The sequence below is a fragment of the Aricia agestis genome, chromosome 17 (assembly GCF_905147365.1).
Source record: "Aricia agestis chromosome 17, ilAriAges1.1, whole genome shotgun sequence".
NCBI classification, from domain to species: Eukaryota; Metazoa; Arthropoda; class Insecta; order Lepidoptera; family Lycaenidae; genus Aricia; species Aricia agestis.
This window is the reverse complement of record NC_056422.1, coordinates 13,054,297-13,068,621: the sequence shown is the minus strand read 5'-3', so window position 1 is coordinate 13,068,621 and position 14,325 is coordinate 13,054,297. Positions and strand designations below refer to the sequence as shown.

Below are 14,325 nucleotides of genomic sequence, written 5' to 3'. Positions count from 1 at the left end.
CTATCGAAACACTTTGTCAAATCTTAAATTACATAATTCATTTTGTAATCTTTACAAGGCATCTCTCATGTGACGTCGCGGCCGCTACGTCTCGTCGGTGGCGTAAAAAGCTTTATTGTAAAATGTCTCCAAATATCGTTAAATAGAGTTCGCCCTACGGTGCGTTATCACTTCAGGTCGCAACGCGACGCGTAGATTCATTTCTAAATTTTTATGGATTTGACAGATTTGCAAGAACTCTCACGCAATTGAAGTCTGTCAATTCAGTACCGAAATGCATCTACGCGTCGCGTTGCGGCCTGAATTGACCCTAGGCCCCGAGGCGTCCCGACCGCGCCGCGCGCGACACCCTTCAAGTATATCGTCATAAGATCACATTTTTATAAGGCAAACAACAATCTTTAAAGCTAAACCTTTGATGGAAGTGGAAATGGGGATCGAGTTCGAGAACCGATAACGAAACGAATCTCTGGAATGAGGACACGGCGATCGCAAATTAATCCTGGTATCGACTTGTGCAGTACTGACAAATCGCTATTATAAACACGAGACCTCGGACGTCAAATAGATTCTAATTTCGCTTACATAAATAATAGTAACATATCGATCGACCAAATTAAAAAATAAAAATAAAACACGTAATTCACTATATTTACATTCCAATGAAAAAAAACACAATTACATGACAATTTAATTACAGACTAATAAAATGAGACATTTCGAAATTCGTGACAATTAGAAAACAATTATAAATTGGAAGTATACGCGTCACTGGAGCTAGGGGCCATTTGCCCAAAATCCTAGTGCAACCTCATCGAACCCGTGGGGACTTCACAGAGTATGTACATACAGATTGTCTCTGGTTTTGTCGTACTCTGTCGTTTCAAGATGGCGGCCGTACAAGGTGACATTTCGAGCGCGATTCTGTGACGTTCCTAATCTAACGCCTAGCCTAGCTTAGTGTAACTTACCATCCTCGTAGACCATCATTTAGGCTCACCCTTCCTAACCCTATGAACATCAATTGAAAAGAAACCTAACAAGTATTAGAGACAATATTTAATGGTTAGTTTATAATATTATATATACAATTCCCGCCAATTTTCCACCTATCTAATTTTTTTTGGATTTTTATATTTTTTTACGAATTTTGGTTGCATCAATACACTTTCGATAGAAGCATCGTTGTCCAATTATTATAGACCATAAAAACAATTAATATTTCAGATATTGAATTCAAATAATGCTGTGTACAAAAAATATAGACTAAATAGTAAATAACAGTTAATACATATTAACTTAAATTACGGGTGATGTTCATACAACATACTCATTACTCATTAACCTTACAAACCTAAAACGTCACAGAACTAGCCGGAAGTGACGTCACAATGCGTACTCGGGCCGCCATTTTACACGCAACTTTTGTTGCATTTGATTTTTATAAAAATATTTATAATTTATAGTGTTTCAATTTAAATACATTCGAATTGAAACTTATTTCGTGCATGTAATCAACATAAGTATCGACCAGCGAAGAGCTTTAGAAACTAGTTATTTTAATCTGCATCAATTTGAATGTAATAAAATTGAATATCATATGTAAGAGTATTTATATTTGCATTTTACAATATTTTTAGCGATTTCCGAATAAAAGGCTGTTATCAGCATTGTATATTTTTGCAATTGCAACACTGTTTTATTTGATTTTTTGGAGCAAAGGACTCCCTAAAGAGTTGTCAATAAATAATTTAAAAAAAGAGTTTTTCAGGTCGGTTCTTTCATGTTCAACCATAGCCCAAAAGGATGTCAACTCCTCTTTTAAGTCTAGGAATTGAACACAGAAAATAATTAAACTGTCATTTATCATTTTTTTTTTATTATTGTAAAATGCAAATAAACTTTACATGTCAAAATTCGTTTAGCGGCAATTGATTAAAAAGAATTAAATTTTCTTAAAAAAATATTAATAATTACTAACATAACGTCAACTGAAGACTAAAAAAATTAAAATGTACTGCAAACAAGTAGCTTTGCTAATGGTGTTTCATTAGGTATACGCTTCTCTTTTCAATTCAATATGACTGAAAGAGAGAACCTAAAACTTGTCTATGCTTTGGCCCTCAGAGAACGTTTTTCTAAGCAAGACGAGAATGTTTGGAGATCTTTTGAATAAAAAATACCGTCCATTTTGGACTACGTCGAATAAACTTTTGTGCTTTGCATTACAAAATGTTTATTAGTAATGGATAATCCGAAAAAATGTATGCTTTCATTCGCTACTTATATATGTTTAGATGTAGTCTACGAATAATAAAAACTAAGGAATCGTAACTCCCATACTATTACCGTTTTAAATTTGGTTCCTTTTGATCTGTCATGTAACGTCAGCCTAGTACCGCTCACTTAAATATTGCAAATGTATTGAAATGTGTACCTAAGGTACACTTTTTTGACAAGTATTGTGGAGCATGTTTTTTGATGGAGTTACTTTTCCTTAGTTTTTATTATTCGTAGGATGTAGTAGATAAAACAGTCGAGTTTTTCTATAATTCTGAATTCTATAATTATTTTGATTTAAATCTATAGTAAAATAATGCAACGCACATAAGTTACTAGGTGGGATATATGCCTCTCCTGACGGCATGTATTTCTTTAAAATTATTCATTTCCCAGAGTATAGTAAAGCCTCAATTGGTAATAGTTAAAATAATTAAGCCTGTAGTAATATTTAAATGTTAATTGCATTATTTTTAAACAGAAGACAGTTAATAAATGTACTTCTTTTAGATCTATCTGCATTAGAAAAAGTTAAAAAGGATATTTTTGTAGCATTTGTTATTACCTCTTAGTTAAGATTGATGGTATTAAATGAAACGCTTAAAAAGTAATTAGTAGTCTATGGACCTTTTTTCACAGACGAATAAGAAAACAGAGAATTTATTTAGAAAAATCATTAACAGCTCAACTAATCGTAGCTTTACTATACTCCAATGGCGATAAACAAGTAAACTAAACCAAATCAGCCGAGTTGCTAAATGTACGCGTTTTGTACTCTCAAATTCCAAGAATCTAACTAAAACGATGTAAAAATCTTGCATTAGAAGAATATTTAGTACAATCATTAAAAATATATTAGTATACAATATACAGGCGATAACAAAATATTTTAAAGCATTACAGAAAGAGGCGGGTGATTCTAGAGAGGGACAGACAGATTGACAGATTTTACACCAACTCCAGCGCTAGATTGCTCGTACCGTACCAACAATTTCCAAAACGCTACTTTACCTTCTATTTATGATTCTATTTTTAAATATCAAAGGGTGGGATTTTTGTGTGATTTACAATTTCCTACATGGAATATTGTCAATGTTATCCGGAGTCCAGACACACCTATTAAAATAAACGACTTTTGAGTCGATGACACTGGCCGTTTTCACTAACAAAATATATATATTTAAAATTGGAACATCATTTTAAACTCGACTTGACGGGTGACCATAAAATGCGAGAAATCGTGAGCGAGTTCAGTAAAGAAAAGTCAAGTTTAAAAACGATTCTCCGATAAACAAGACAAACCTCTCGAAGCGACACTTAGCACAGATAAAAAATTAACTGAAAAGAAAATCATTTTGCTCGTTCAGTCGTAAGATTTACTTTAAATTACGTAATAGACAATATCTTGTGACCACAAACACATACAGTATGTTTCAAAGTTCGTTAATTTTCCAATGTGGAACGATTCCTGAACGATTTGCGACAAACATACAATAGCATCTGCATTATCATCATTAGATGTGAAGGAAAATATGTATTTTGAAAATTTCGACTATCGAAATCGAAATCTAACAATGTATGAGATTTGAAATTCGATTTCATCACCAACTGAAATGCCGGATGTCAAATCCCATACATATTGTATGCGAATTCGCCGTCGAAATAATTTCTTCTTGATTTAACAGTAGTCGTCGCAAATGACATCAGGCATGTCACTTAGCAAAGCTTTTTGTTATCAAGAACGCATGAGGCATTTTTGTTAACAAACTTCCTCCAATAAGCGATCACAACTTGGTTCAATGCATGTCATGTCTATGGTATGTTATATAACCAGTTTAGCAAGTGTTCCACTTGGAGGCTCCAGGCTCCAGCATACTGCAGTGTTGACTCAGTCCACTCACTATCACAATAAGTCCGGGCAATGGCACAACCCATCTACATTACACACACAACACTAATCGTTTAGCAACGTCACTAAGTCTTAGTCTTAGCCACTAAGACTCCGGGGAAGAATGTTCGGGAGTTAAGCGGGGGTTTATGTATGGAAGTGTGCTGATCCCACGTGCCACCCTCACAAGTATGTGGATTCACCTGAAAATGGAAAAACCCAGTATAAGCCTCGACATCGTATGCCACTGGCCGCATTCGACCAATAAAAAAACAATTGTCAAAATTTAAATTTTGACACCTTTCAAAATATTGTTTATGGTTTTTGATCGAATGCGCCCCATATGAAGTATCGGATTTTTTAAAGTTAAAGTAATACACATCCAATAATTCATATTTGAAATTTAAAATTTCTAAACGCGTAATAAGCAATGTGGTGAGCGTTTAAAAATTCATGTGGCATGTGTGATGTGTCCATCAGTGCAGTAAGTAAAGTGAATGAGGATGAAAAGGTTAAAAACAGAATACCATTGTGTATAGTGCAATTTTTATAATAATTCCACTAAAAGGGAAAAAAACAAGTAGCAAGCCGTAGACAACATTTTTTAAATTTATGTATAAGCGGAACTGAGATATTAAACGAGTGTTGTCAGCACTAAAAATTGCACTAACAATGTTGCCAAACACATAACACATTCCACAAGGACAGAGGTATGTGAGAACAAATATGTACAAAACGATAATATTTACACATCAACAAAGAACCTCTAGAGGTTTTCTGTTCAATTCTTTATTAATGGACTTTTACATAAGCGTAAAAATGTTAATATACACAAAGAAAATGTGCCAATGTACCTTATCTGAACCTAAATAAAATAAAGAAAACGCCATTTTTAAAGCCGCCAGCGAGCGAGGGCCTTGAAATAATTCCTAGCATGCTATTGAGTACTAAAAAAAATGCCCAAGACATAAAGTAACGATCAAATTAACTAAACAATATGAAAATCAGGACGACGTTTTGAAAATATTACCAATTACATGCCAGGAAATTATTTTAAACGTAAGTGTAGCGCTATACATGATTAGGAGATTTGTTTAAATGTCAAAAACAATATAATATGAAAAAAATAAAGTAATTAATTACATGCAAATGCTAGATTTACTTTTGTATTAGACGTATTAGATATTTGTGTATCTTTGCCTTGGCAGTATGGAGTGTATTGTGTATAGCAAAAGAAATTGTATACAAAGCGAAAATAATATTATACAGTAATATAGTTTGGCTATATTTATGTAGACTTAATGCATGCCTAGAAGTGACGCATGCGAGGGAGTGAAAAGCATGCATGCATTAATAGATGAAGTGCATAGATAAGTGTGATGGTGCCTCTACCATCGCCGACGAGGTGATAGAAATGATGTCTTTCATCTACTATGATTTTTCTCTAAAGCCGGGTCCAGGGCCCTGATTCACAATGCGTAATTCGACTCGGATTCGGAAACTTCACCGCGCGACATCGACGCTTGCCGCGCTAGGCATTGACCAATGATCGCACGGTAAAGTTTCCGAATCCATGTCGAACGGGAATCGCGAATCGCCCTGCAGATATGTATAATTTGTTCGATACGGTCACGACGATCGGATCGGAAATGACACATAACTGGACCGACCTTAATGTATTTTTCATGTAGGATAGGTACACAAAATGTACACAATTTATTTCTACGTTTATAGTTAAAATTTTTAGCCAGCGTCGACGGCGGTATAGTTAATCGTGCATAGATAAAGCATGCATAGACAAGCTAGAGTCGTGGCGCTATATTTACGTGTTGTTCGTGTCTGGCGACAACGGACGGTAGCGGCCCACGCGCTCGCAGCCAGCGCCTGCGGACACCAGCGACGTCAACAAACCATACTAGTACGTGCTTTCTTATCTTTACTTATATTATAAAGCTGAAGAGTTTGTTTGTTTGAACGCGATAATCTCAGGAACTACTAGACCGATTTCAAAAATTATTTTACCAATGTATAGCTAAGATGTCCCTGAGTGCTATGGGCTATGTATGTACCACGGGCGGAGCCAGGGCGGACCACTATTGCAATTATAATTCGCATACGTCTAGTATCTCATAAAATATCCCTAATGAGTATACTTGTTACAGTATTTTGCCATTTTGTAAAATTGTAACTGGTTTTAAAGTGATATTACACATTTGAACATACTTATAACTTTTTATGACGAATAAGATAGCTAAAAAACCTATGTGCCATAGTTTTTTCCAAGCGACACTATGAAAAGGATAGAATGTAATTAGTTTCATGTCGACTTAGAACCACCATACTAATAAAAATATTTATATATATCTGCTCGTCTTTGTCATGCATATGAGGGACTTATCAAACATGTGTTGTATTGCGTTACATAGAAATACTCATACGTTCTGACCGTGTCAGAATTGCTCCTGTGTGACTGACCACTTCAACGTAGAACACAAACGCTTGAACGCGTGACCGCTCTCTGTCTGATGGGTCCCTTAGAAAAGTCACACAATGACAACGACTGAATCTTGAATAGAGCAGTGTTTGTTTAAATATCATTATTAGTAATGAGGTTTTACCGTTCATGCTATAGAAAGCAATTTCTATACGCCCCACCATATGAAGCTGCAACGTTGCTAAATCGGTCTCATGCATAAGCTGGCTGGGGTTATATGATTAGGAATACTTGGCCTGGAGAAAAAAAGGGTGTTTGATATTCTATTTGCCACCAGCAGGTGTAGCATGGTCACTATAGAAACGGTTTCTTTCTACGGAAGAATAGATAAAGTGACAGTTAGACAATGGAAATCCGCCATTTTGTCGATAAAATCTGTCAGTATGTCGATTCTTTCCCATGTCTACTGTTGTTACGCTAGCCCTGCAAGTGTCGCTATGTAGCCTTGGGGTCTATCGTGGCAAATTACAGCTATATCGTGACATATGACTGCAGTTTGACACGATAGAGCCTAAGGCTACATAGCGGCACCTGGTGGCAAACAGAATATCAAACACCCTCATTCGAAATACTGAAAAAAGATCTGTGGGTTAATACAATAATTTAAGCGAGTACACAGACATTAACCCCCTTACTTATCAAGATTTTATCGCAGCATACAAGATCTGCAGGCTTAGCATGGTTACCAATTACCATTGAAACAGATCTTTCTTCGAAAGAATAGACAAAGACAGGTTGACAAAGGTGATCCGCCATTTTGTAACTTAAAACTGTCAGTCCATTCTCTCCCGTTTCTAATCTTGTCATGCTAAGCCTGGTGTTTCGCTTTGTCTGGCATATTGTAAACGCTACGCGACAGTCAAGATGGCGGACCTCGAAAAGCTGAACTGAAATATTTCCTAGTAAGGGGGCTAATATTATTTACTTGGGTCACGTGTGGTCGATTTTCAACTCTATCGTATAAGCCCAGAGTTCTATTTTCAGTTATCTGAATTTTCCAGTCTTCCAGAATACACATAGCACCAGCCTTACCCCATTAGCTAACAACATACGAAGATTTCGATACCGGTAAACAATTTCGATTCCCAATAACATAACTAAATAACGCCGTCTGGATTAATTTTGAATTTAAAATGTAACATACTGTTACTGGAATTATTGTCCTACCCACAGAAATAAATCAAGATAGTACGCGTGTTACAATTTTGCTCTGTCGTGCAAGATTCGTTGAACGTTCATTCAGTCAGCGCGCACGTCTCAACTTGATTACACCGGAGCGGTTGTGCAAAAATGCCTCATTGTGCAGTGTCTAATTCTAAAAACAGAAATACGAAAGTGAATCGGTCAAAAGGAGGTATTTCCTGCCACGGATAAATTATTATTTGTTTTAACTAAAAGCAAAGCAAAAATTGACACCAGCGATTCCGTAGCAACGCACGTACGTCGCCGTTCTATCTTGATTTATTTCTGTGGTCCTACCAGTTTTAAAACCCTTATTACGAGAGTAATAAAGTAGCTATGTGGTTTTAGTCGCACTGTATAAATACGTGCCTAAATACGAATTTTTATGAAATTGATTTGAAATGTGAGCCGTCAGAATTGATATTAAGGGTCAATTTAGACCGCAACGCGACGCGTAGATGCATTTCTAAATTTATATGGATTTGACAGATTTGCGAGACAGATTCAGTACTTTAGAAATGCGATACGCGTCACGAATTATTATACTGAATTGACTCTTAGGTATAAAACAAACAAAACCTATATTTTACCAACTTAATCTTGGATATAGGTTTTGTTTGTTAGGTTAGGCTTATATTCCACGAAATAAAAATATTCAAAGTCCAAGTAACAGCCGACTGAGACTGTTTCGCATTATATGCCCTACTTACAATCTCTAACCATCGCTTTGTATTCGAGCGGCGAATGCCAACGAAACATCGTACACTTTAAATTACTCATATAAAAAGTGGACAAATAATGACAACATTCAATACGCTAACTGACCATTACATGTCCGGTCGTGAAGCACATTGAAGTTCGTGCATTGACCCTATTTGCCTCTAGCTCGCGCATTTCTGCATGCTTCGCGAAAGCAATTTAAGGTTATTGCACATTTATCAGCACGCACGCTCCGAACGCACTGCATTTTAGAATTCGTTGTATGAAAAGATGTACGGTGCGGTAAGGTACGGCGCGGTGCGTTCGACGCGTACGGTGCTGACAAATGTGCTATCAGCTTTAGTCACCATATCTTGTCACAGTCCCTATTCAGTTACACACAACTTCATTACTAATAAAATATTTACAAAGCGAAATATCTCCCGTCTTTATTCGATAAACTATAAAAGTTATATCAGAAAAAGACAGCAGAATTTTTGCTGTCTAAATATTTTTACTAGTAGCCTGTACTCCATCGCAGCGAGTCACATTGAAAGTTTCAGATATTATGTAACTTAAATAATATTTATAATAGGCGTATCGTATAGAGATCATAGTGACGGCCGTCGAGACGTAGCAACGGACGCCTGCGTTCTAGAGATAAGAATGCTGCGGATACAAAAACACAGCTATAGGGCCTAATTCTTATAGCTCGAATCTCGATTTCATACACAGTGTTCGCAAGTAGATTTTATCAATTTTCAAATTGCGATTTTGTCAAAATATTTCTATATGCGCGCCGCATAATGTTGCGTTCCGGTGCTACTAGCAAGTATAAACAAAAGACTACATGTTACCGGTCCCATATAACATTACATCTATGCCGCAAGATTTAAAAATTCCGCTGACTTGGGAGATTTACACGGGTCGATCTTTGCTAGGCTTGCAACCTACAGCGGAGGTATTCACAAGGAACGCTTCTATTTATCGAGTCTGAACCGAAAGGAACATTATGATCCTTGCATGCCTATTTGATAATGGCTAAATTAGCATGGGTCATCCGTGAAAATCCTGGCCGCTACTGGCAGGCCAAAACACTCATATATAACGCACATCTTCGGAAAAACCCGTCTCTGTTGTACCCAAACGACGTAGTAAACCAAAAAGTTCGTCTATGTAGATATACGGTCAAACGCGACGGCCGTGATACGATCACTTTTTCTTCCTATATCGCGTGAACTCCCGCCAGGAGGCGCGCACGAGGGATCTCCTGTCCCTGTCGCACGGACAGCTGTCTCGCTCGCACGTACCGGAGTCCCACGTGGCGTCGGGCTCGGTGTCGGGCTCGGAACAGCTGTCGGTCGAGGACGGCGGGTCGGGCGAGCCCGCCGCGCGACCGCCGAATGTCGACGACGCCGGCTGCTTCTGAACTATTAGTTCCACCTGAAAGTATACAAAAACCGTTTAATTATGGTCCTTACTTTACGGAAGTACACCGACACTGATGCTGATAATCCATGGCAAACAATGGAAATTGTTGCTTAATACATTAAAAAATGTACACTTAATGAAACGTCAAATTCATGCAGAAAGTCACAGACATAGATCAAGATAGATACCGCATGTGTATGTACTTCGCGTGCCATATCGCGTTCCCAAATGAGGAGCAATGCTCGTCTTTCGAAAATCTCTTCTTTAGTCTACTATCGGAATCAAATACACTTAATCACTACTCTGCATGCATTAGCATTAGCATGCAGAGTAGTGATTAAGTGTCATCTAAAAATGGCTATTACATTGAATATTTAAGTACAAAATTCTCTAGTTACATCAAATATCTTCTTCTCTTTTCTATAACATAATATACATGTTTTGCGGAAAATCACTCACTTAAAATTTATTAGATTAATATTTTGCGAAATTATAAATTAGCAATATTCCGCGAAATACACCTGAAGCTTATTTCGCGATCATGAGGATCCTCCGGTGTTGGGGCGAACGCGCGTCGAGATTTTCAACTTGCATTTTTTTTTTTTTTATTATATAGCAAACGGGTCACCTGATGGAAAGCAACTTCCGTCGCCCATGGACACTCGCAGCATCAGAAGAGCTGCAGGTGCGTTGCCGGCCTTTTAAGAGGGAATTGGGTAATAGGGGAGGGTAGGGATGGGAAGGGAATAGGGGAGGATAGGGAAGGGAATTGGGCCTCCGGTAAACTCACTCACTCGGCGAAACACAGCGCAAGCGTTGTTTCACGCCGGTTTTCTGTGAGAACGTGGTATTTCTCCGGTCGAGCCGGCCCATTCGTGCCGAAGCATGGCTCTCCCTTGTATAGGTGGTGAGAGGCCTGCATGAAATTGCTAACATTGCCATTGTATGGTGGTGGTGTTTACAGGTTCTTGCATGCGACTGTAGGCAATAGGCATAGGCAGTGTTTGAAAGGAATCACTCACTTTAAAGTCTGGCGTGAATATTTTGTGTTGCTTGTCTTTGTGTGCGTCGTCCAGCTGCCATTTGCTGAGCGTCAGCTTGAACGTCTCTAGATTAGGACCTGAAAAAATTATAGGAGTTTTTAAGTAGAAAGCATAACTGAGAACATATTTTATGGCGGTTACAATGGGTTTATTCGTTTGGGAGCTACAATTCCACACATAAACCGAAACTGTAAAAAAATTATTCAGATTTTTTTTCAAATACTTTCTGAACGTTGTTCAGTAGAAGCATAATATGTACACGTACGAATCCTACGTGCACATATACTCATGTTGCGTACAAAACCTGTAGGTACGAGCACGTTTACGCACACAAGCACTGCGGACATGAGCGCGGGCAAGCGCGCTAACGAAGAACATGTTGAACAAGAAGTTCTTGCGTGTACGTATACACAATCTTTACGCAGTAAAAAATACAAAATAAAATTGTTTTATTTCTGAATAAATCTGAATCAAATATTTTTAGAACGTCGTGCTTCATGGTGCCTACCGCCGGTTCGGGAACTAACCCGGCGAGAAGAACCGGCGTAAGAAACTCGTATTGTGCATTGTGAGTTGTGACACTTACTGTCTACTGGCGCGGGCACGGGCTGCGCGCCGACCGCCGCGCTGACGAAGAACGTGTTGAACCAGAAGTGGAACAGGCGCTCCTTGCGCTTCATCATCTTGGGTTTACAGAACACGTCGACCCGCACGTCGCCCGCCAGCGGCGTGCACGCGGCCGCACACACGCGCGCCGCCCCGCCCTCCTCGCGCCGCGCCTCCACGCACCCCAACGACCACTGTAAAAATAAAAATAAACTTGAGAGGTGTCAAGGGAAACCCGGATGGAACGAAGTTATAAAAAAAGAGACAGAGAGAGAAACACGCGCTACCGCACGGCTTGCAACTAGCATTATTGCTCTAGTTGAATTTTTGTGTCATGTCGTTACAATTTTTTTCGTGTAGCCCCCATTCGCAACGCGCGATAAGGAACTTCGTTCCAATAAATTGCTTTTATTCACCTTTTTTGACCATAACACTACAAGACAATATAAGGAAAGAAATAACAAGAATAATAAAACTAAAAAAACAAATGAAATAGAACATACAAGGTTACAAATAATTTTGACAATTGGTACAAAACTATCCAACGTTTACCGTATTTATTAATATTATTTTGTATTATGGTTGCATAAGTTATGACCAGAGATCGGAATTGGGTGTGTGAAAATACCTAAAGTTTGCAGCGGGACATAATATGGAGCTGTTACAACCACTTAAGTTAAACCGGTTTTGGATTTTACCGGTTCAGTTTTGTATTTTTTTTTTTAACATATTCCTTACCTTTGAAACACCGATTACACACACCGAAAAAAAGATTAAAACCACATTAGCATTTTGCAGACATGTAAAATTCTGTGTTTGGCCGACAAAGAAAAATTGAGACTAAAAAAATAATTTAGAACTGTATAAGCAGCTTGTAAATGTTTATAGTTCGGTGTTTCAAAGGTAAGGAACATGTTAAAAAAAAATACAAAACTGAACCGGTAAAATCCAAAACCGGTTTAACTTAAGTGGTTGTAACAGCTCCATATTATGTTCCACTGCAAACTTTAGGTATTTTCACACACCCAATTCCGATCTCTGGTTATGACTTATGAGTAATGATGTACGCAGGCTTCTTGATACGAAGTGATAATGACATTGTGTTTGGCTTTCTGAGAGAGTTGAATGTTATAAAGCTTTTTTCCAAGGCACATGATGGACAGTAAAAACATCGTATGTGGACTCGCGTACGTATCGCGACGCCTGGAGCGAGGGTATGCGTACCTTGTGCTGGGGCAGCGCCTGGGTGACGGTGACCTCTAGCGCGCACTGCCCGCCGTTGAGCATGGGCGGCGGCGTCATGAGCAGCTCGCGGATGTGGACCCGCGTGGGCGTGTACCGCAGGCTCGTGCGCACCAGCGCCGCGTAGTACTCCACGTACCGCCGCTGGGACGGTATCGTCACGCCTACAACGGGATAGATATATAAGGTAAGCCATTATAGGGGGGAAAAAATATAAAATTTTGGAGCAAATATGAGTCCCGTTTAGATAAACTGACAATGTAGATTAAGCGAAGAAGACCTACAAAAACTTTAAGAGTAGGTTTTTGCACAACTGCAACTCGCTCTATCGCTGGCAATCAGTTATCTATATAGTGGTATATTGTAATATGCCTGATTTAAAGGACAGAGTATAAACGTAAATAGAACAGTAAAAACGTGTTATTCAATTTACTGTTCAGTTTATAAACTTTATAAAAGCATTAGTCCTAAGTGCAATTTATTTATTTGGTACACTAGTTATTGAAAATCATGTTATAGGTAAACAAAAATTTACTACCAATTAATATAAAATTAATTACCAGTTTATAATTATTCTCATTCCTTGACCTCTGCCAATTACACTTTCTCAAATCTTAATTAAAACGTTGTTAATTTGATGGCTTCGCTTTAATGATGTTAAATGCAAATAAAATATGCAAAATACATCACCACACATCAAGTTTTTAAGTGTGACTATAAAATGTTAATATTATATAATTAATTATATTATAATTTGCGATAAAATAATTACTAAAATATATAGATAAAACAGTTACTAAGGGCAGTGAATAGTTACTGAAAAGGAATTTTAAAGAGCTATTAAAGCAATGAAAATTTTGTCTATTCTTTTGTATCATAAGAATATATTATAATAAGAATATTGTCATTTATAACATAAGTTTACTATCATGAATATAAAATAAAAAAGCAAGAAAATTTTAAATTGCCTAATTTTGTAGTAGAAATCAAGTGACCATATTTTTACTAAGACCGACATTTGTCTGGGTCTGGGATAGATACACTGTGTAGTAGATAAATCTAAAAGCATAATGATTTATGCATACTCTACACTCTACAGTCTAAACTCAAACTCATTTTTTTTTTTATTTAGAATAATTTTTTGCAAAATATGTTCTCTGAAAGTCTACATGACTTTCTGAGAACATGTTTTGCAACTAGTCTGGTTCGGGAACTAACCCGGCGAGAAGAACCGGCGTAAGAAACTCGCAAAGCAAATAATCTGAAGTAAAAAAATAATCTAAGCAAATAACATAATTATTGAGGAAGCAATTTAAGAAAATTATACTTATAATTTATACGCAGGAACAAGATATTGGACACAGAAAAAATATAGTTTTTGGAAATAATTCCTATACATATAATTATTATACAATGAAATTACTAAAAATAACAGCAACAATGCAATGTAAACTATCACA

At 37.4% G+C, this 14,325-nt stretch overlaps 1 protein-coding gene across 2 annotated transcripts in view; it reads right to left on the bottom strand.

Annotated features, from left to right (window-relative positions):
* Window positions 1–2,471: 2,471 nt before the first annotated feature.
* Window positions 2,472–14,325, bottom strand: part of LOC121735168 (phosphatidylinositol 3,4,5-trisphosphate 3-phosphatase and dual-specificity protein phosphatase PTEN) — a 61,522-nt gene continuing 49,668 nt past the window's right edge. The window contains exons 5-10 of one of the 2 annotated variants that reach the window (XM_042125850.1): window positions 12,848–13,029; window positions 11,604–11,817; window positions 10,997–11,094; window positions 9,854–9,986; window positions 5,995–6,052; window positions 2,472–4,371 (exon numbers count right to left, since the gene is read on the bottom strand). In XM_042125850.1, coding sequence (XP_041981784.1) covers window positions 4,368–4,371; window positions 5,995–6,052; window positions 9,854–9,986; window positions 10,997–11,094; window positions 11,604–11,817; window positions 12,848–13,029 — 689 coding nt within the window. In that variant the 3' untranslated portion in view covers window positions 2,472–4,367. The remainder of the gene's footprint in view (window positions 4,372–5,994; window positions 6,053–9,853; window positions 9,987–10,996; window positions 11,095–11,603; window positions 11,818–12,847; window positions 13,030–14,325) is intronic. The other variant, XM_042125851.1, reaches the window with a different exon arrangement.